This window comes from Equus asinus, chromosome 5 (assembly GCF_041296235.1).
Source record: "Equus asinus isolate D_3611 breed Donkey chromosome 5, EquAss-T2T_v2, whole genome shotgun sequence".
In the NCBI taxonomy this organism is placed as follows: Eukaryota; Metazoa; Chordata; class Mammalia; order Perissodactyla; family Equidae; genus Equus; species Equus asinus.
Window position 1 is genome coordinate 31,378,734 of NC_091794.1, and position 23,632 is coordinate 31,402,365.

The 23,632-nt window shown below is 37.6% G+C and overlaps 1 protein-coding gene across 2 annotated transcripts in view; it reads right to left on the reverse strand.

Annotated features, from left to right (window-relative positions):
* Positions 1 to 16,242: 16,242 nt before the first annotated feature.
* CCDC50 (coiled-coil domain containing 50) overlaps positions 16,243 to 23,632 on the reverse strand; it is a 69,257-nt gene continuing 61,867 nt past the window's right edge. For both annotated transcript variants that reach the window (XM_070509200.1, XM_014843286.3), the window contains one exon: positions 16,243 to 22,605. In XM_070509200.1, coding sequence (XP_070365301.1) covers positions 22,586 to 22,605 — 20 coding nt within the window. In that variant the 3' untranslated portion in view covers positions 16,243 to 22,585. The remainder of the gene's footprint in view (positions 22,606 to 23,632) is intronic.

Sequence of the window (23,632 nt, forward strand, 5' to 3'; positions counted from 1 at the left end):
TGGCCCTGCTCGGTTTGATGGAATTCAGACCATGCCTGGAGGTGAGGTGCCAGCAGGGACAGAGACAGACTAAAAGAGGCAAAGAGGTGATGAGAAATGCAAAGGCCCTGGGCCGTACCACGAAAGGACTCTGATGACCCACGGATGTCTAAGTCAGAGAAACGGAACCTCAAGGGACACACAGTGGCTGTCTTCAAATGTCACTGTCTTCAAATGTCTGAAGGGCTATCATGGAGTAGAGAAAATAGAACTGTCAGAGGGCATAAGAAGGTCAAATGATTGGAAATAAAGAAAAATAGGTTTACGCTGCTTAAAGGAGAAACTCTTAACTCTTACAGCTGCCAAGAGAAAAGAGAGAAAAGAAAAGAAAAAACATGGATTTTTTGTGAGCAGAGGTGATTTCCCTGCTCTGGGAAATATTCAAAAGAAGCCAGAGATTCTTTAGTAAGCGATGCCCACACTAAGAAGGACATAGGTCAGCTAGTCTAACAAAAAGAAAGAAGATGAGGCTGTAGGTTCTAGCTAGGAGTTACAGATCCTGATAATCCTGTCTTATGATCTTGAACGTCTCCTGGCTTCTATCTCTGTTTTGCTTTGCCCAGAATTGAAGCCATTGTATGTGATAAACTCAGAGTATCCATCTAGCTCGAACATGTTCTGCCTTCTATCAATAAACACATCAGAGTTGTTTTTCCCCTTAGTTTTGATTATGACAGCTATCATTTATTGAACATTTTATATGAAAAAGGTACTGTAAAATTTTGAAGTAGATTATATCTTTATTCCCATTTTATAGATGGGGAAATTAAGTTTCAGAATTGATCCGTAATTTGCCAAAGCCACACAACTGGCAAGAGAGTCAAAAACATATTTTTAACCCAAATCTCTCTGGTTACCTAAGGTTTACTTTGGAGATGGGCATCAAGGAATTTTTGTTCTTCCCAGATCTGTGTTCTTTGCTGTTAGTGCAAATCCCCATGACTACACCTTTGTTCATGTTCAGGGATGCAATGCCTACGTAAACAACACTTCCAGCAACCATTAGGCGCTTTCCATGTTCCTTATCTCAAACTACAGTCCTCTTTTCTTTGCATTCCATGTCAATCATTTACTCCTTGGGCTTAAGTCCTCTTCCTTATATAAAATATCCTACTCTGACCAAAATGTTTCATCCTTTACACTCGCTCCCTCATTTGCTGACTCCTTCACTCTGATCACTGTGACCTCTCGGAGAACTGTCCCCTCTTCCCCAGGAATGCTACTTCTCGGTCCCTTGACCTCATCACAAGATCTCATGGTGCCTCACCTCAACCTCTTTCTTTCTTGCCCTTTGACTGTGCTACACACGCCCATCTAAACCCCAACAGTGGATCACTTCCAACCAGTCATATCTTCTCTGTCTACACATGGGCTGCTGATGCAGCTGCTGAAAACCAAGCAGCCACGAGGATCGATGCCACCATAAATGTATAGAATCTAATCACAGCTCCCTCTCAATCTACAGCGCTCAGCAATTCCTCAGCCGTCTTTCCAAACTGTCACCATTCTCCGCAAGCTTCTAAATCCCACTTTTCTATGCTAGAATAGAACTTTGCTTTTTATTTCACACTCCTCAAACTTTCAAAATGACCCCTTCACTCTCAGCACAGGAAATTCAGAAAGAAAGAGAGAGAGAGAGAGAAAGAAATTATGATAGAAATTCTATCCACTTCCTACCACCAAATCTGTGCATTCCCTTTTCTCCTGCCGTCACATTACACATGACCCATTCTATAATGTGATCTATAAGGCCGATTCCTTATATATATGTCTATGTTACACACATGTAATGCACATGACTGTGTGTCTCTGGCTCCACTCTTTATCAGGAATTTTATTCTATCAACGGTGCCATTGCTGTCCATGTTCTTCAAACTCTTCTTTCTAGTTGATAATTTCCATCAACTTTTAAGCATGTTCAAATCTACCTGAACCCCACATTCTCTTTAATATGACTACGATTGCATGGAATTAAATCCTATGTACAGAAAAGAGCCTGGAGCAGAATGTAGTACAAAGTGTTTGTGATTGTGTTTCAGTGGGGCTATGAGAGACGTGATAATTAATTTAGATTCTATTTATCAATATCCTAAAAATTTCCATAATTAACATTTTATACTGTTATAAAGTACTGTTTTTCTAAGAGTATGATTGCTCCTAACTGAACCAGCGCGTTGGTTTTTACATCCAGCCAATCCAGTTGGAAGAGCACCAAGTCTGAGCACATCAAGGTTTACGCTCTCTTGCCAGCTTCGAGCGCCCTCTGCTGGGAAAAGGCAGGTACAACATTCAAAGAAATAGAAGTTTACAGTTCGGCGAAGGTTAAAAAACACCACTTTGCATTTACCAATCACTTGTATTTATCTACCAGTTTATAAAATGCTTTCACTCCCATTATTATATAATAGCTAGTTGACATGTTAAAATGGGATTCTTCCCGTCTCCATTTGAGCGGATGTATGTAATAGATCTTGCTAATATAGCAGCCACAGGTGACTCCTGAGCACTGGAAATATACTTCGTCTGAACTGACAGGCCTTGTAAGTGTAAAATACACATCATATTTCAAGAGTTATGGGAAAAAAGAATTTAAAATATTTAATTAATAATTATTATGTTGATTACTTGTGAAAATGATATTTTGGATGTACTGGGATAAATAAAATATCTTATGAAAATTAATTTGCCCTCCTCATTTTTTACCCTTTTACATATGGTTACTAGAAAATTTAAAGTTACGTATTGAGCTTGCATTGTATTTCTACTTTACAACAAGTCATAGCTGCTGCATACTAAAGTTATACTACCAGGCATAAATGTCAAAGTGGGTGCTCAAATGTGGTTAGATGACTCCTGAAATCCTAATGTACACTGAGGGCATAAAAAGACTAGGAGAGTAAAGATGGGAGAATTTCGGATTTTTGATCAATTTTGGAGAAAGTTATTGATGTCCCAAGCACAGCCTCAGACGGGGGCAAGGGTGGCAAGTCCCTATGCCCCACTACAAGCCTATTGAGGGGTGTCACTAGCACCACTGAGAGGTCTTGCTTAGAGGCTGGCCACTGGGCCTGTGAAGCAGAATGAGACGGCGTGACTAGGGAGGTAAAGCATTTCCAGATTATGTCAGAGCAAAGCAAGCTTCTTTCCCCAGCCTAGTTGGGGACTACATGTGCCCTAGCCAGTGGGCGTGGGTGGTGATCTTCTCTAAGAGGGCCACCTAGAGGGGTGAGGGGATGATGACAGATGGAAATTGGCGGTGGACTCTGGAATGCTGGGAAGTGCCAAGACTCTGGGAATTCAAGATGAGCTATCCACAGTGATGGGGGTGAAGGGGAGAGTGGAGCAGACATGTCATGGGATGCTCCCTGCCCCTGTGAATGGGCCAGCTCTCCCCCACTCGATGCTTTACCAAAAACTGCAAAGAAAAATGACACCTCTTTCACAAATCTTCTCTGAACCTAAGATATGTGGCCCTCATTTGAAATGTTCACTTCTGCCAACATAATCTATAAACAACTGATAGGATAAAAACACACTAGCTGTTTGCAGGTGGCTTTCTCTGATCCATACGTTAGACTCTCCTTAATATTTATTCATTCATTCATTCATTCTTTCATCAGATCTTGAGCAAGACTCCTGCTGAAATAACTTTCTTGGCGCAGATGGAGCCACTCCTGCCCGAGGGTGCCACGTCAGCAAACTGAGACTTAGATAACATCCGTGTCCTTGTAAACGCTCCACTTGACCAGACACACAGCATATCCAGTCAGCTCATGCCCAAACAGCAAGATAACTCTGGGCTCCATACTCATTTCCTTGTTCCTTCTCACCCCAAACTAGCTTGACTATGTGGCTCCAGCCAATCAGATATTTTCTATTTGTCTTTTCCATGTTCTTTATTCTTTATCCCACTCAACTTCCTGCCTTCCAACCCATTTTGCAGTTCTCTGAAAGGAGACTGTCTGCTTCGTGAAATGTTAAAGTTTGTTTGTCTGACCTAAATTGTCTTCTTTAATCATTTTTAAACATTAGGCATAATAAATGGAGATCCCAAGAAGGTCAAGGTTGCAAAGAGCTTTAGGAGCCCTCTTTTCTTTCCATCCATTGACTTACTCAACACAGAAACTTCTTCACTGAGCTCCTACTGTTACCGCCCAAGGAAGGTCCTCTGCTAACCACAAGACACGCCAATAGTCAGGAGGCAAGGTCGTAGGAGAGAAAGGGTTTCTTTATTACAGCTTGCTAGCAGGAGGGAAGATGGCCAACTCATGTCTAAAAGAACCTCTCACAGAACAAAGACTACAGGCCAGTTATATACGGGGCTGGTCTCCAGGTGGGGGAGGTGGCTGGTCTCTGGATGGGGCAGACATCTGGTCCCAGTTCCTGAGAGTCCATTCTTTTACTGGATATGCTTCAGAGAATGGTTCAGTTGTCATTGATGATGGCTATCAGCACAGGCTCTCTGCCTAGGGGTTATCACATTCCTAGAGAACTTAAAACAAAGTTATCATCTTAAAACAGCTGGGAGGGGCTACAAAATCTACAAAGCATGTCTGGGCTAGTTGATCAGAGGTCATTAAAAGTTACAATATGGTTTCTTTTCTACAATATGGCTTCCCTCATGTCAACATTGTGTTGAGCCAGTATCACTACCATGTGTCGGGCTCCATGCTAGGCAACGGGAATAAGATGCAGTCTTAGCCCAGGTTGCATTTGATTAGAAATCCCCATCTCCCAGTGGAGGCCACTTCACTTTGAGAAAATTTTCATGTTGGAAAGATTTTGTTTCTGTTTACCCCTAGAATTACACAAGAGCCTGCATGTATGGAGAAAGTGAGTTTCGAGTGGTAGGAGCACAGTATGGTGGATAATCGGCTACTTCAGCCCAGCTTAGATGGCTCTGTCTGTCAGAAAATTTCCTTGGCTCACTTTGTCAAAGTCATCCTGGTGAGGCAAAGCTTTCAGTTAAAAATGTTCCTCTTTTTCTCTAGTAATATTTTTTACTAAAATTTGCCTTTTCTGATATTTATCACAGTTTCCTTTTGCTTAGTGTTTCCATGGCACATCTTTTTTTGTCCTTTTACTTTCAATTTTTCTGTATATATATTTTAAGTACTTCTTATATAAACAGCATATAACAGGGTTTTACACGTCTGACAATCTTGTGTCTTTCAATTGGAACATTTAGCCCAAAAGATGTTTAATAGAACTACTGGAATATTTAGGTTTGCTTTTACCCTCTAACTATTGGCTTTTGGCTTTCTATTTGTTCCATCTTATTCATGTTCCTTTCAGATCAATTTTATTTTTTTTATCCCATTTTCCTCACTATTATCTTAGTAGTTTTACTACTCTTTTAGTTGTTATGATGCAGATTACAGCAAGCATACTTGACATATTAGAGACCAATACAAGTAAGTATTTTTACCTCTTCCAAGACACTGCAGGAATTTTACCTTGCTACTCAGTGTTTTCTGAGACTAGCAGCATAAAAATCACCTGGGAGCTTGTTAAAAACACAAAATCTCAAGACCCACTCCTGAGCTTTCAATCAAAATCTAAAATTTAACAGGATGATTCACATATTAAAAGTTTGAGAAATACTTCCTTAGGGCACTTTAATTCCATTTACTTTAATTTTCATAATTTATATACCATTTTGTGTATTTTATTTATATTTTAAACCAAAATATCTTATCAGTGTTTTAGACAGTCAATATTCATTTATATTTACCAACAAATATATACTTTTCATTTATATTTATCCTTTTCTGTATTTCTCACTTTTTACCCAATATCACTTTCCTTTTGACTGAAGAACACGTACATATTTACTTTAGTGTGCCTTTATAAACTTTGAAAATTTATTTCCCTGGGTAAACCTAGTTTACCCATCCCCAATTATTGCTATATGCCCAATCTTTTCTTCCTTTACCTCATTCACTTCCCACTCCTGATGTCAAATCATTTCATCTATAAATATTTCAGGTGTATCTCTGAAATATAGGGACTCTTTTTGTTTACAACCCAACCCCAATACCTTTATCACACCTGAAAAATTAACACTAAAACCTTAATATCATCAAATATACAGTCAGTATTCACATTGCCCCAACCACCTCATGGATTGTTTTCAGTCTATTTGCATTTAAAGTAAGGCTCATATCTTATACCTCTTTCTCTCTCTCCATTTTCCTTACAAATATATTTTGAGGAATTATTTGTTTTATAAAGTTTCTCATAGTTTGGATTTTGTGGACTGAAACCTTACACTGCTTTTTAAAATGCTCCTCAAAACCCTATACTTGCTATAGATTAGGAGATAAATCTAGAAACTTGGTAATTTTGTTGCTAGTGTTGCTACTTCCATTTGGAGGAATATAGTATCTAATTATCCTCTCCTTTTATGACACCAACTGTTAGTGACCATTGCCTAGATCTACTAATTTTTTGAGGGTTGCAAAATGATCATAATCTCATCCTATCATTTTTTATTTGACTATCAGATAAAATGTTCTATAAAGGAAAATTTATCTTTGTCAGCCATTTATTCAATAAGGTACAGATCTTAGTTAAAAAACAAAAACAGCCAGGATAAACGCTCAATTATTCCATTCACTAGTTTTCAAAATAATGATTTGGTCCATAGTACCTGCCATAGGTGAGCAATAAGGGTTATTTTAAGGGGATAAAGATCATTATAAGTGTGTATTTAAACATATTTGATGTGTTTCTATCCATTTTAGTTATGATCTTTATTGATACACAAATTATCCTATCTTTGGCTGGTTGAGAACATCTTGACATGGCTCCAGTAGTCTTTGATAGCTTATTTGCTATCTGGTAGTACAAGATATTCCAGGTCTATCTTGTAAATTTAAACTCATACCTAAAATTAGCCATTTCTCTATCAAAGTCTGGTTACTTTTTGTAGGAAATATTATTTCAAGACCACAATCTGAGGAAGAAGGATGTTCATTGCCACTGGGGTGCTCATTGTTTCTGGGTTTCTAGGCCTTTTCAGTAAACAAAGATGCTGAAAAATTTTGTTAAAAATATGCGTGTGTGTGTATCAAAAGAGAGACATAGATATATAGATCAAATCATTGAAAATACTTCTCTGTATGTGATTGTGTACCACTGGCATACAGTTAAATTCATTTGCTTCATTTTACTTTGCCTTCCCATTTATAAAATTTTGTTTCATAGTTATTTAAAATGTCTGGTTCTAACATCAAATCTACAACATAAGGTATATACCATTATATCTAGCTTTTACATCTCCCCTACACGTGTATTTCCTCTTCCTATATAGCTAACTTTAAAACATTTTATTAACATTCCATTTTCCCTATTATAAGAAAACATGCTTACATAGTAGCATCATTCCTCCACCTCCTTTTTCCAGATACATGATGGAAACCTTCATGATTACTCCACCTTGCCTTCATCATTTCAAAATATATCCTGGAGATCACTCTATGGCTGAGAGTTGCCTCATTCCTTTTGACAACTAAATAGTATTCTAGAGTCTATTACTCCCCTAGTTACTCATGAAAAATATGAGACAAATTTTCCAATATTAATCTATAAAATGACTCAATTTGCTTTTTAAGAAATTGCCAAGAGTAACATCAGCAAAGTGACCAAGTAGGCAGCTCCAAGATCTCGTTCCCCCACAGAAATATCAAAATAGGCAGAAACTGTCAGAATCAACACTGTCAGAACTCTGGAAAATAGTTAAAGGCTTACAGTAATCAAGTGAACATAAAATTAAGAAAAATTTAACTCAAAAACAGTTGGAAAGGGAGAAAGTGATGTCAGCATCATGGCGGAGTGAACTCTTCCCTTAGACTCTTCCCCCTAAAATACAACAAAAAGGACATTCATAAAACAACAGGAGACATTCACACAACACAAAAGACATCTGAGAGACCAAGGCAGCCATACATCTGAAGGTGGAGGTGCTGGACCCCATGAAAGGAAGTGGAAGGAGGTAAGGGGATCTCCTCTCCATCGCCAGCAGCAACCTAGGGTGCGGGACCACCTGCTGCTCTGAGAAGAGATGGGGAGGAGTGGCTCTCTGTGGAACACCTTCACTCTCCAAGTTCCCTCACAGCCCATGGAAAAGCACCATACAGAGGAGGCTAAGCTGTTGCAGGGGTGTCTTCATCAAGACAGCACCCCAGGAGGGTAGATAGCAAGGCCAGAGTGAGAATGCCCCCAGGATCACACATGCGAAAGCATCCCTCCCTCACCTGGTGCACCAGCTCAGCCAGTGGGCCAGAGCAAGGGACCCCCATCAGAGTGCCCATGCATATGTTAGTGAAGCAGGAGCTGCGAGGAGGCAATTGCAGATGGGCCCTGTCAGCATAGATTCCAAAGAAGAGACACAGATGCCAGGGATCACAGCAGGCTTAGAATACACAGCTCCTGATCCCCCAGTGGCAGCAGGTGGAATCTGCAACCAGATACTATCACTATGCGAAGACACAAATCCACCCCCTCAAATAGTATGAAGAAATATATTAACACTCCAGACCAGAAGGAAAATGACAAGCACCCAAAAATAAATTCTGAAGGCACAGAAACTTATAATCTAAATGACAGGGAATTCAAAATAGCTATCATAAAAATGACTTAACGAGTTACAAGAAAATTCAGATAGTTCAATGAAATCAGGAATAAAATTAATGAACAAAGGGAATTCTTCACAAAAGAGATTGAAACTATAAAGAAAAACCAATCAGAAATGTTGGAAATGAAAACACAATGAATAAGATAAAGAAAAATCTGGAATCCTTGAATAACAGAGCTAATTTATGGAGGACAGAATTAGCAATCTGGAGGACAGAAATATAGAAATGCTTTAGATGGAGGAGGAGAGAGAACTAAGACTAAAAGGAAATGAAGAAATTCTCAGAGAAATATCCAACTCAATTAGGAAATGCAATCTAAGGATTATAGGTATCCCAGAGGGAGAAAGGAGCAGAGAGTTTCTTCCAAGAAATAATAGCTGAGAACTTCTCGAACCTGGGGAAGGAGCTGGAATTACAAGTGAAAGAAGGTAACAGAACTCCTAAATATATCAATGTAAAAAGACCTTCTCCAAGGCATATAGTAGTAAAACTGTGGAAAGTAAATGAAAAAGAAAAAATATTAAGGGCAGCAAGGCAGAAGAAAATAACTTACAAAGGAATCTATCACACTTTCAGTGGATTTCTCAGCAGAAACTTTACAGGCTAGAAGAGAATGGAATGATATATTCAAAATTCTCAAAGACAAAAACTTTCAGCCAAGAATACTCCATTCAGTAAAAATATCCTTCAGATACGATGGAGAAATAAAAAGTTTCCCAGATAAACAAAAAGCTAAGGGAGTTCATTACCACAAGATCTCCCCCTTGACACACACACACACACACACACACACACACACACGAGAAATGACTAAGGTGGCTCTCATACCTGGAAAAAAAAAAAAAAAGGGTTTATAATACCTTGAGCAAGGAGATAAATAGGCAGACAAAATCAGAAGTTGCAGTTCTCTGTCAGAACAGGTTAACAATTATAACATTAAAGAAAAGGGGAATGAAAACATCAAAAATAATCTCATCATTTTAACCACAAACTCACAACACAAAATGGAATAAGTTGTGACAACAATAACTTAGAAGGGGAAGAGGTGAGGGATGGAACCAGATTAGACTAAGGAAATAAGAGGCTATCAGAAAATGGACTATCTTGGGGCTGGCCCCATGGCCGAGTGGTTAAGTTTGCGTGCTCCACTTTGGCGGCCCAGGGTTTTGCCGGTTCAGATCCTGGATGCAGACATGGCACCGCTCATCAGGCCACTGTGAGATGGCATCCCACATGCCACAACTAGAAGGACCCACAACTAGAAAATATACAACAATGCACTGGGGGGATTTAGCGGAGAAAAAGCAAGGAAAAAAAAGAAGATTGGCAACAGTTGTTAGCTCAGGTGCCAATCGTTAATAAAAAAAAGAAAGAAAGAAAAAAGAAAATGGACTATCTCATCTATGAGATTCTTTCATTCAAATCTTCCTCACCAAAAAAAAAAAAAGAAAGAAAGAAATACTGACTGAAAACTTCCCAAATTTGGCAAAAAACATGTGCCTATAGAGTAAGGAACCCGAGCAAACCCCAAACATGATATACCCAAAGAAATCCACATCTATACACATTATAGTTAAACATCTGAAAACTAAAGACAAGTCTTAAAATTTAGTAGCATTAAACAAATGACGCCTTACCTACATGGGAAAATCAACTTGAATGTTAGCAGAGCTCTCATAAGAAACTATTGAGGCCAGAATTTGGCACACGTTTTAAGTGCTAAAAGAAAAGAACTGTCAACCCAGAATCCCACATCCAGTTGAAATATCCTTCAAGAATGAAGAAGAAATCAAGACATCTTCACTTGAAGAAAAACTAAGAAAATTCCTCTCCAGAAGATCAACTCTAAAACAATGGCTAAAGAAAGTTCTCTAAACAAACCAGAAGTGCTAAAAGAAGGAATCCTGGAATATGAGGAAGGAACAAAACAACAACAGAAAAAGTAAAAATATGGATAAATGCAATGAATTTCCTTTCCATTGAGTTTACTAAATATTTAATGGCTCATTCAAAAAACATAACACTGTTGATGTGATTCAAAATGCATGTAGAGGAAATACGTAAGATAACTATAAATGGGGAGAGGGACACAAAGAGAGGTACGGCTCCTACACTTGAAAAATGACACTCGTGGGCTGTGATAAGTTACGTATATATAATGTAATAAATAGAGCAAACACCAAAAAAGCATACAGAAGGACATACTCAAAAATCACCACAAATAAATCAAAATGGAGTTCTAAAAGTTGTTCAAGTAACCCTCAGGAAGGTAAGAAAACTGAGAAATGAAAAACAGGAGGAAAAAAGAGCAAACAAAAAATACAAGGCAGATAAGTTCTATTTTTTTTGTAATTTATTTTTGTTTTACAATGGGAAACAAGTTCTTACAGAACAATAATTACATTAATTTTAAATGATCTGAATATACCAATTAAAAGATATATATGGAAGAATGGACTTAAAAATACCCAACTATATACTTTCTATAAGAGATTCACTTCAAATACAATGATATAGGCGGGTTGAAATTAAAAAGATAAATAAAGATATACCATGCAAACAGTAATCAAAAGGAGGCAGAAGTGGCTATATCGACATCAGAAAAAGTATATTTCAAAGCAAGAAAATTACCAGAGACAGGGAGTGGCATTATCTAATGATAAAATGGTCACTCTACCAAGAAGACACAGCAATCCTAAATGTGTATGCATTGAACAACAGAGCTGCAAAACATGGGAAGCAGAAATTGATGGAACTGAAAAGAGAAACAGACAAATCGAAAATTATAGTTGGAGACTTCAACATCCCTCTCTTGACAACTGATAGAACAACTAGACAGAAAATCAGTCAGGATACAGAAGAACTCAACACCATCAACCAACAAGATCTAATCAACATTTGTGGGACACTCCACCCAACAACAGAATACATTCTTTTTAGTGCTCATGGAACGTTTACTAAGATAGACAATATGCGGGGACATAAAACAAATCTCAACAAATTTAACAGAATCAAAATCATACAGTGTGTTCTTTAACCAAAGTAGAATAAGACTAGAAATTAATAACAGAAAGATATCAGGAGAATCTCCCAAAGCTTGGAAACAGAACACTGCTAAATAAGCATGGATCAAAGAGCAAGTCTTGAGGGAGATTTTAAAAACTACGTTGAATCGAATGGAATGAAAAGACAAATACAATAAATCAAAATTTGTGGGACAGCTACAGTAGTACAATTTAATTTAATAAAGCAAGGAAGTTTATGTCACGAAATGCTTATAATAGAAAAGAGGAAAAGTCTTAAATCAATAATCTAAGCTCTCAATTCAAGAATCTAGAAAACAGAAGAGCAAAATGAACTTGAAACAAGCAGAAAAGAATAAAGAAAAATCAATGAAATTGAGAATAGAGAAAAATTAACAAAACCAAAAGCTGATTCCTTGAAAAAGTCAATAAAACATATCAATCTCTGAAATAACAACAAAAAACAACAGAGAAGGCATGAATTACCAATATCAGGAATAAAACAGGAGATATCACTACAAACCCAGCATACATCAAAGAGAAAAGGGAAAACAACAAACAATTCTATACACATACATTTGACATCTTGGATGAAATTGTTCAATTCCTTAAAAAACTCTAATTCAATAGGAAATACATAATTTGAAATAGCCCTATAACTTAGAAAAAAATTGAATTTTTAACTTAAAAATTCCCCAAAAGAAAAATCTCCAGGCACAGATGGTTTTACTGGAGAATTCATTACAAAATCTTCATAAAGAAGACTACCAATTCTACACAATTTCATTCAGAAAACAGAAAAGAAAAAAGTCTCTCTTTGCAGCATTGCCTTAATACAAAATCCAGATAGTACAAAAAAAGAAAATTACAGATCAATATCCCTCACAAATATAAATGCAAAAATCCTTAACAAAATATTAGCAAACAAAACTCAACAACATATATAAAGAATTATACATCTTGATTAAGTGAGGTTTATTCCAGGGATGCAAGGCTGTTCCATGTTGAAAAATCAATGTAATCCACCAAATGAACAGGCTACAGAAGATAAATCACATGATCATATCAATCACAGGAAAATTGTTTTGTCAAAATTCAACACCAACTCATGATAAATACTCTCAGACAACAAGAGGAGAAGGTCCTCAACTTGATATAGAGTATCTAAAAAGACAACAGCTAACATACTTAATGACAAAAGCAATCTTTCTCCCCTAAGACTGGGATCAAGGCAAGAATGTCCACTCTCACCTCTGTATTAAGCACAGTGCTAGAAGTTCTAGTCAATACAATAAGAAAAGGAAGTAAACAGCAAACAGATAGAAAAGGAAGCCATAAAACTGCCCCTATTTAAAGACGACATGATTGTCTATGTAGACAACCAATCTACAAAAACACTTGAATGACTGAGTTCAGAAAAGCCACAAAATACAAGATAAACATACAAAAATCAATTTATTTCCATATACTAGCAAGGAACATATAGACACAAAATAAAAACATTCTTTATAAAAAAATCTAACAAAATATGTAGAGTGTATATGCTGAAAACTATAAACACTGTTGAAAGAAATCAAAGATTTAAGTAATGGAGAGATATGCCAAAGTCTTTTTTTAAAGATTCAACACAGTGATGATGTCAATTCTCCCCAAACTGATGTAGAGGTTTCATGAAATTTCTTTTAAAATCCTAGCAATATTTCTTGTAGATGTATACAAGATTATTCTAAAAGTTATATGCTAAGGCAAAAGAACCAGAACTAAACCAATTTGGAAAAAGAATAAAGTTCAAGGCATCAGCCTACTCAATTTCAAGATTTGCTATATAGCGACAGTAATCAAGACTGTGTGGTCCTGGCAGAGGAAGAGACACACAGATCAATGTAACAGAACAGAGAATCGGAAAAAGACCGACACAAACTATGCGCAATTGATTTTCGACAAAGGTGTAGAAACAAGTCAATGGAGGAAAGATGGTCTTTTCAAAAAACGGTGGTGGAGCAACTGGACATCCCGGCAAAAAAATAAACCTTGACCTCAGTGTTGCACTTTATATAAAAATTAACTCAAAATAGGTCAACAACTAAGTATAAAACTTACAACTACAAAACTTTTAGCAAAAAGATACACAGAAAAAAATCTTCAGGATGTAGGGCTAGGCAGAGTTCTTAAGACTTGACACCAAAAGCATGATGCATAAGGGAAAACTGATAAGACATCACTTGGTACTTACCTTTCCAAGCCAGAAAAGCCCAATGTCGTTTATATACAGACCCTTAAAGTCAACGTCAGCTATGCCCGCGTGCGCGTGCGCACACACACACGCACACGCCCCCAGTTCTGTCTCTGAGAGCCCCCAAGGCGCAGTCAGGGATACGAGGGCAGGAGCTTGGTGGGTCAGCTGGAAAGACTTCTGCAAGGTCAGGCAGGCAGAGAGCACTGCTGCTCGTGAGGGCAAAGATCAGGTAAGTAATGACACCAAATAAGCAAGCATGGCAGGTGTAATTAAGAGCATGTCACGATTAACATGACCAAAATCAAATCTGTATAATTAGGCTCAGGAATTGGTAAGAAAAGTATGTTCTGGGAGTATGAAATGCAAGGTATCTAGTGGGAGGTATAAAAGTTCACAAGAACTTCCAAAGGCCATCTGATGAAGGAGGCTCTCATTCGACACTTGGGTTGATAGACAGATTTGGGTTAGAAGAACACATTTCAGTTTAGGGCACTCTACTGGGTGTGGAGCTAGGAGAAGCGGGATAATGCAGTCAAGAACACAAGCTTGACAAAGGGTCCAAACTTTAGTTATAAGACAAATAAGTTCTGGAGACCTAAGCAAGAGCATGGTGACTACAGTTGACAACAACGTATACTTAAAATTTGCTAAGACTAGATCTCAAGTTTTCTCACTACACACACACAAACAGTAACTATGGGAGGTGATGGCCGTTAAGTTTGATTGTGGTAATCATTTCACAACGTATACACACATCAAAACATCACAGTGTACACCTTAAATATAATTTTTGTCAAAAAATTTTTTTTAAAAAAGAACAGATGATTAGGAACAAGGCCGTTCAGAGGAATACCTAGGAAGTTTTTGTGACTTTCCAGGCCCATGGGAGTATGTGCAGCTGCCCTCTTTCTGGGGCAGCTTAAAGGAACCCAGAAGCCCTTGAGAGCAGGAATCCTAGAATGTTAGACCTGAAGGAGAGCTTAGGGATCAGCAACCCTCACTGCGGTGTGCCTATTGTACAGTAAGACAATTGAGGTACAGAGGACAAGTGGTGTCCAGAGGTTCTGAAGCAAGTTCACAGCAAGCCAGGACTGGCACCCTGATCTTATTCCTGTTGATTTCTTTAGTACACTATGTTTCAGCCTTTAATTTCTGTGTGTTTCTTTAAGCATGTAACCCAGATACAATGGAGAGGAGGAAACAAGTGGTCTTTCTGACCCTTGAAACGGGGATGAAGTTGTCTTCAAACTCTTAGCCCCTGCCTTGTAGTAGTCCGAAGCCTTCTTAAAGATTTCTCCATATTTCTAAGGTGCAGGAGGCAGATAACACCCTCCAGGCTGCCTTTCTTTGGAGGAGGGGCTTTCTAGTGCGCTGCCTCACCACACCACACGGCCACAGCCTGTGACTGAGACTCAGCCACATTCCACAAAACTCTGCGCACCAATCACACTGAGCGCCTCCTCCACAGTATGAAAGAGAGCTACCTCATTACCTCTTTAATAAACTGGCTTCTGGACGTGTCGACTTTTTTCACCGGCAACTTTCACTCAGTAATCCCTTAGAAAATGAAGGCTGAAATCAACACACCAACTTTCTTCAACTAAATAAAATAGTGACACCTGCACACCACTGGTGCTCCCCAGGCATCTGGCAGTGGTATGTAGTACAGATATGTAAGAGAGATCATTTCGATTCCCTGTTATATTTGCCAGAAAACAAATCGAGGCCTAGAAAATCTGCTCCAAGGAAACCAAAAAGATGCCTCTTTAAAAATGAGTTTAGTAGTCACTGAAAACAGTACGGTATTTTTAAGATACCTGTTAAATTTTTGCAGAATCAGTTCCCACAACATGACTATTCTACCACACCAAATACGACAAATAAGCCTTATAAAGATAAAATTTTAAATAAACGCTAGTTATTATTACTATCTATTATCTCAAATTCATGGAGTGTCAGGTGTGGTGCAGACTGAGTTGTTACACTATTTTTACAGATTATTGTGTGAACATCCACTTACCTGTTTTTCTCCCAAATACATCAACCAAGCCACCCACCACCACACACAAAACAAAGCCATTTCTCTGCATAATTTTAGATTTGGGAGTATTTGTTGAGAATTCCACTGTACTAGACACCAGTATCATGTTACACAGGTTACAGAAAGTGGATGGAATGGAATAAGAAAATTCTACTGTTATTAAACAAAGACATATTCAGGTTACTTTGTAAAGAAGAAAAAACAAAATACTCCCAGAACTTCCCAAATCCTTAACGCAGGAAAGAAAACACGAGACAGAGACAATTGGCTTAACAAATGGATGACTTTATTAAGAGAGAAGGACAAGATTGGTGTTTGCCTCAGTCAGACCATCCAGGAGAACAAGCAGACTTACACAAGACTTTGGTTTAAAAATTATTCATAATACCAATGTTAAACCTGATGTTTAAAGAATCAAATGGGACATAAGGTGTAGAAGACAAATCATAAAAACACAAGCTTGCATAGATGAATTAATGCAGATGTATAACCGGCATTTGAGGGCGGCGTGAGCACTGGAGGGTCTGAATGTCATTACTACCTCACCCTCCCAAGACACAAAAAGTCACCTGCGCCACGTTCCTCATACTCCTCAATGAGGTCAGGAGCAGGAACAACTTGTGCTGTATGAAGGTGAATTGAAATAGACTGTTTCTAGCAGTCAAGTCCAGATGGGTGCATACATACCACCATTATCCAACACCAGTCACCTTTAAGGCATCCACAAAGTGTCCCTCACAGTTTCACTTAATCTCTAGATAGGCATGTGGTTTGAGGTGGCCTCTATTTTCTATCCTCAGATAGGCAACTGTATTCCATTAAGGTTCTGTTCAGCTCCATTAAGTAGCTGTTTCAAAGCTGCCTCTCTGTCTGGGCCTTGGTTACAAATTGATGAGCACTTGTGACAATATCTCACTTGTCTTTCAAACATATCCACATTCCAAATGTCAAAGGGGTTCTTACCAAAGAATCCGAAACTACCCGGGCACTGTGTAGTCAGGAGAGCACTTTTCCAAATTACAAGACAAATGACAGCACCACCTCTAATTTCCTGAGCAACTTGATTAATATGGGAAAACTCTTGTACTTTATAATTCAGTACCTTTTCGAAATAGAACACTGTGCTGGAATGGATTCTTGTTAAGGAAACCCCATTACAGAGGGTTCTTATTTTGGAACACCATTTTTATACGCTACTTTCCCACTATACCTCCTCATTATTTACAATACTTCATGAAATAAATATTAGGTTGCCTTCAAGAGGCAGGTGAAAAATACAGCTATTTCTGAGAAGGGGCATTTGGCTTGCAGGGTACAGCAAGGGCTGAAGTTATAACCTACAGGGATTCAGAGGCTAATTTAATCAGGATAAAAATTCTGGCATCAAAAACCTTCTCAACTAAATTTTAACAGCTAGAAACTATTTTAGCAATTATGGTCTGAAGTTCAGTGCAACAAAAAATGCATCCTAAGTACATGATGTGAAACAGTGTATGTTCTCAACTGTCTCTCTTCATTGTTCTTAACCCTTGCTCTGATGTGAAGGAAATGTCACTCAAACCCTGTCTTTCAATTCTTCTTTCTATACGAACCTCAGCAATGAATAATGGGGCACTAAGTTACACAATTAATTCTGTCCTTATCTGAAATGCTGAAACCAGCACAGTGCTGGCTCCCTATGCTATGAATAGTTATTCAAAAAGAGAAAAACATTTTCTAGTTTGCTGAGAATACATAAAGGCATATTAAATCGATTAGGAACATGTTTCTAGGCAGTGTTCACAAATACATAAAGGAAAGAGAATATTTTTCAGGACCAGATATTTCCACAAATCAACATGATTACTTAGACGACTGTGTTAGTTTGTGGCAACAAACACAACCTTAAAAAACACTCTTGGTGTCTTTCCTACCATAGCAAAAGTTTTCCCGATTAATTTTCTCTTAAATGTAATAAAAATAGAAACACTCTTCAAATCAAGAAATCCCATTTCAAGTAAATATCTCTGTTTGGTTTGGTTTCCTCCTTTTTTTGTGAATAGTATGCATTTCAATACATCAGAGTGTTGGTGAAATTCTTACAAAACAATAATGAGTGACTTCACTGCATAATAGAACCTTTGGAAATATCTTCTACATAGTCACTACAGAAAGGAAGGACGGTCAACTCTCAGTTATTCAGGAAGTGATCACCTGAAGAATTTGGCCAGGAAATTCTCTCTCCTACCAGCCTTTTGGTCATGCCACTGCTCACTCACAGACTGAGAGGCAACTTGAAATACCCATCAGTGTATACACAGGTCACCACAGCTCAGTGGGAGGATGTTTCTGATGGCAAAGCTTCTGATGGCAAGGACGTTTGGGGATCACCTGTGAATTCTATATCTCAATGGAGAGTTGACAGTCATTCACATACTGGAAGTACAGTACACTGACCTCAGTCAGAATCAAACTAATTTAAGGCAACACTGCTCCTTACAGACATTGCTGGCATAAAGGCAGGTCTCATCAGAAAAGCAACTCTGTAGCAGTGAATTTTCCTAATTTACCCTTTCCTTCTTGACTTCTCTAGATTAAATTTCAGCATTTCTAACAATGGTTAAAGAGTAGGAGCAACAATAGCCTCAACTCTTCCCTTTAATAATCTTAGCTATCAACAGGGATAAAAGAGACTCTTCTGTCAGGAATTTGGATGACCCTGCCCCATGCAGCATTATCAGGCAGTCTCCCATTTGCTTCTCCTTGTCCATATGACCTATTATGGGCTAAGGAGAAAAAAGGATTCTATCAACAGTAAGATAAGCAGTTATGGCTTTAAGACTCACAGGCACCACCAGATATGAGGAGAAAATGGGACCATTTTATCTAGTCACTTCTCTATGAGCAGTAAGTAATGGACAAAGTACTTAAAAAATCTATTTTTTCCTTTGTGCTGACAAAGCAGGTTTTGATGATTTTGTGATTGCTTCTAAAAAGCCACTTGTTATCAGAACATGGCACACTATGTACAGTGAAATCTACCTGAACAGTGTTCCCTTTCCATATTAACATTCCCCACACAAATACCGTTTTCCCAAAAGGGAAAAAAGCCTTTGAGTCCAAGTTCTATTCTGTTCTCAGTCTTTCAGAAAGGTGATTACGCTGAGGTCTTGTTCCTTTATTAGGCTGAAGATCTTAGAGCCAATCACCACAGTTACCTTTCAAGAAAATCATCATTGAATAAATGAATAACCGTGGTATTCCCCAAAGTGATTTTTATACAAAGGCAATACTCATTAAAAATCAAGGCCCGAAAATGTTAACCACTTATGTGGTAAACTGCACCATATTACAGCAGGTGTTTCCAAGGAAGTTTGGCACAAGACAAAATTTAGAGACTATTTGACAATATTAAGGAAAAACAATTATCAGTTAAAAGTCAATTATTTTTATACTGAAAAGTCCTGTCATTGAAGGAAAGGTATGAACAAAGTCAGCAACAAATTTATTCATCATCCAGGTCAGCTGTAGGCCACAGTAGAGAAGAAAAGGAGAAAAAGGGTCTGGTTCATAATTTTCTAGAGTTCCGTGGAACACAAGGCCCAAGGTCACACATTTTAGAATATGTCTAGATCCAAGTGACCACTGCCACTCTGAAAAGGTTTTCCTCCTCGAAGCAACTATCCGTATCTTTCTTTTCTAATTTGGATGTTTCTCTATGATCAAAAACCATACCGTCTTTTTTACAGTTCATTAGTCTGTTGCTGGCTGTCATAATGTCACTTGAGAAGCAGTAATTCAGTGGTCTGAAAGTCACCTTCTAAAAATCTCAATGTTCTTTTAAAGCATGTGTAGCAACTCTCCAGTCTTCCAATAAAATAATTACGTCTAGCAATGGTTTGACACTTCTAGAGCCAAATTTTTTTCAACTCAGAATATTTAATCTGTCCCTCATCTAACCTTGCTTTCAGGCAATCACTTACAAAAAGTTACTGGGCTGTGGGGAGGAGGTGTACATGTCCAGCAGCCTTATGATAAGGCTCCATAACATAGTGTGCTCATTCAGCAATGCTGGTGGTAATGGGGCCTGGCCTCCAGAGAACAGAGTCATAGAAACAGAAAGATTTTCCAAGGCCAGAAGTGTCAGTCCACTTCCTAACATTAAAGCATAACACATTGTGGGCCCAAAAATTAAATGGCGTGTGTTCCAGCAGTAGGAACAAGAACAAAAGAAATGCTTCCATCTTTATATAAAAATGACAAAGTGAAAAGCAGAGAACACAGTGAAGAATGTCTGGCAGTTCCGTAAAACACAGTTGTTAGTTGCTTCTACAGTCTCAAAGATGATTATTACACTATTTGCAAGAGAATAAGAGGATTTAACCGGCTGAGTTTGATTTCTATCTCCTTACTCACAGGAAAAAAATTACTCTGATACTCTTTAAAAAGTGTTTGCTTTACAAAAAAATAAAAATACCTTAAAATTCTAATCTTTTAAAAACCTAAAAAACAAAAAGTAACAACTTTTCAACACAGATGTTGAACTGGGCGTCGCAAGGAAAATATCACCTTTGGTCACTCCCTAGGACAGCGGAAACACGAACATCCTGGTTACGTGTTAAACGGCCTGACATCTTCTGAATGAATCGTCTCCAGTTAGCATTTTACAATAATAAATAGGATTGGATAAAGTACATGAGAGGCAAGAGAAACGTAGAATTTTTAAAGAAAAACCAATCATTGTATGAGATAGAAAAATAAACATTTATAAAATAAAAATACAGCAAATGATGTTGTCCATTTGCCTGATTATCAAATAAAAATACACTGCGTTTTTTTCTTTAAAGCTACTATAAAAAACTTTTTAAAACATGAAGCAAAATCACAGGGCAGACAAAGGAAAATACAGCCTTACTATAAGTCAACAATGCTTTAGCTTTGGATATTGAAACCAGCCTCTGGAATTTGACTTAAGGCTAGGACCTCCACTTTGTCTGCCCCTGCCTATTTACAAGCAAAGATCTTTCTTCATTCATTTCCTCACGGCCATTTCAAAGTCCTATTATTTTCCCTTTCCTCTATTTTTCAGAAATGACTACATCTCTCACGGTCCTGTTTCTTTCTAGATTACCATTTCCCCAAAACTTAACTCAGATGCCTTTTACTGAAGTTCCTAAAATCCAAAACTTTATGAAACTAAAGATCTTTCTCACAAAGAAAGATGCAAATGGACTCCGAGCAACTCTTCTAAACAGCTTCCTGAATACTGCCCCAATTTTAAAGACCATCTGGAAGGATAAGGCAAACTGAAGGTGGTTCTCAGTGGGAAAAGAATGGATTAACATCTTTTTTTCTAGTCACCTATATATTTCTCTCCTAAACAACCACCATACTAAAATGCCAAATATATTAGATTCATACAATGAAAATAATAGCATTTCAAGCTGAAGGAATACAGAGAGATACATATATCTCGGTTGCCATTTAAGTTGACTAGTACTGAAAAAATAAGCATTTCCATGAGGTTGGAAGCTAGACAAAGACTCAAGATATCTTGAGGAAGGGTTTAATGGCCTTGTACAAAAGAATCTGATGTCCATGTATCATTAACGATTGTGTAGAACCAAACACATGGATAAAGAACCACTTTATCAACATCAACTTCACACTGAATTAATCTAATCACTGACAGATACACAAAACATTTTAGAGAGGTTGCAACAAATACTGCTATGTTTTTTGGCAAGAGAAAAACTTCAATCTATGGCCAGAGAGAATGATGGCATCATCACCTGTATGACCATCTTCCAGTTCCATTTCCCTCAACTCTGCAAGTAAATGTAAAATAGGAGAAGGGATACAAAGTTTTTCATTTGCAGTTGACTTTGCACAGACCTGAGTTAAAATTTCATAGAATTAAATTTCTGCCAATAAATACTAACAAACGGCCCGATGCCCAGAGGCTTCATAAAGCCTTGCTATTGAAGAAGCAATAGCAGAAAAGTGTCAGAGAATGACATCTAGGCCAACTTTCCCGGGAGGACTTATATGGACAGGCAAAACCTCTATGATCCAGGCAGTCAGAATAACGTATTTCAACTGTTCCAGGTGTGTGTGTCTGTGTGTTTTAAATATTTTATGGTTGTGATTTTTTTCCTGAAGAGTACAAAAGGCAAAAGCCTCTGTCTTTCAATACATCATACACTAATGCACCAAAAAAAGCTATTTCTTGTATTTTTATTCTCCGTTGCATCCAAATGTTATGTTTTATTTTGATCATTATCTTCACAAAATTCTAATTGCTAAATAAAGCCTAGTCCCTGGATACCAATACTCCACACCTAACACAAACTGCATTTTATGGAGCTCTCAGATCCTATATCCCAGAAGGCATAGACAGCGCAGAGGGGGTCACTATTCAGAAGCCAGATTTTCTTGTACTGCCCAAGTGAGCAGGAATAAGCAGAACATTTTAAATGAATTAAAATTATTTATGGTCAGAAAAACACTTGAGATAAAGCCCAGGAATACAAACAGACGAAGAAAAAAAATAAGCGCGGAATGCATTCTGTATCATCTAGGAGCATTTGCTACAGTGAGTCTGTGTTCAAGGCAGATTCCTAGGTTTTTACTGCTTATAATGGAAACCTGGGGAGAGGAGGAAAAAAAGAAGAATCGCCATTAATGAAAAATCTTTGAACTCTCTGTTTTTCCCCTTGCTCAAGCAACATAATTTATCTTTATTTCTATGCATTTCAAGTGGTTCATGTTGTCTTTGTTCTTGACTGTACAATGTTTATATACAGAATCAATAAGTTATTTTAATATTATGTTTCAAATGTATGTCAAGGACAGGAAGGGATCCCTAAAAAGTTAATACATGCATATAATTTGAGAAAAAAAAACCATGAGCTACTTTCAGTTAAAACCAGTGATGGTGAAAAGGCCACCAACTGATGGAAACTGTAATGTATGAGTAGTTTTGATAATCCATCTTTTAATCCAACTAATCCATCTTTTAAATAATGTCTTTTGTCTTATGCTCAACAATGGATAATGTTGGTGGGGGAGGGGCTGGGTAAGGAGAACTTTTTAAAAAATACCAACGCCTGGCAACCATTCTCCCCTAGAAATTCCAATTTAATTAGTCTGGAGTGGCACTTGTGCATCGGTATTCTATAATGCCAGCAGAAAAGAAAATTTAAAGAAGTTTGGGAAAGCTATCTTCGGATTTGGGGAAAAGAATAACAAAAAGTCACCTAAGAAATCTTGAAAGACTGTAACAAATAAACATCAATTAATAAGACTTAATCTATGTAAAGTCTACTGCAATCTGCTTTCATACATTTCACTTATATGACCCTGACAACACAGACACTATTAAAATCATCTCCATTTTCAGATGAGGAAATTAATATAAGAAACTACGTTTTCATTATCTCATTTTATGACTATCATAAAAATACACGTAAGTGAATGTGTACACCTGGAAAAGCATCTACACCCCACTATTCCTTTCATTTTAAAGATCTGGTCCAACTTGGATTTCATATTCTTTCTTCATTTTCTTTGCCCTTTTTGTCTTTTGCAAAAAAGTTTTGTGTGATGTGCATATGTACATGTGTATTTTAAAAAATCTAATTAATAGAGCCATGGGCAGATGGAAAACAAAAGC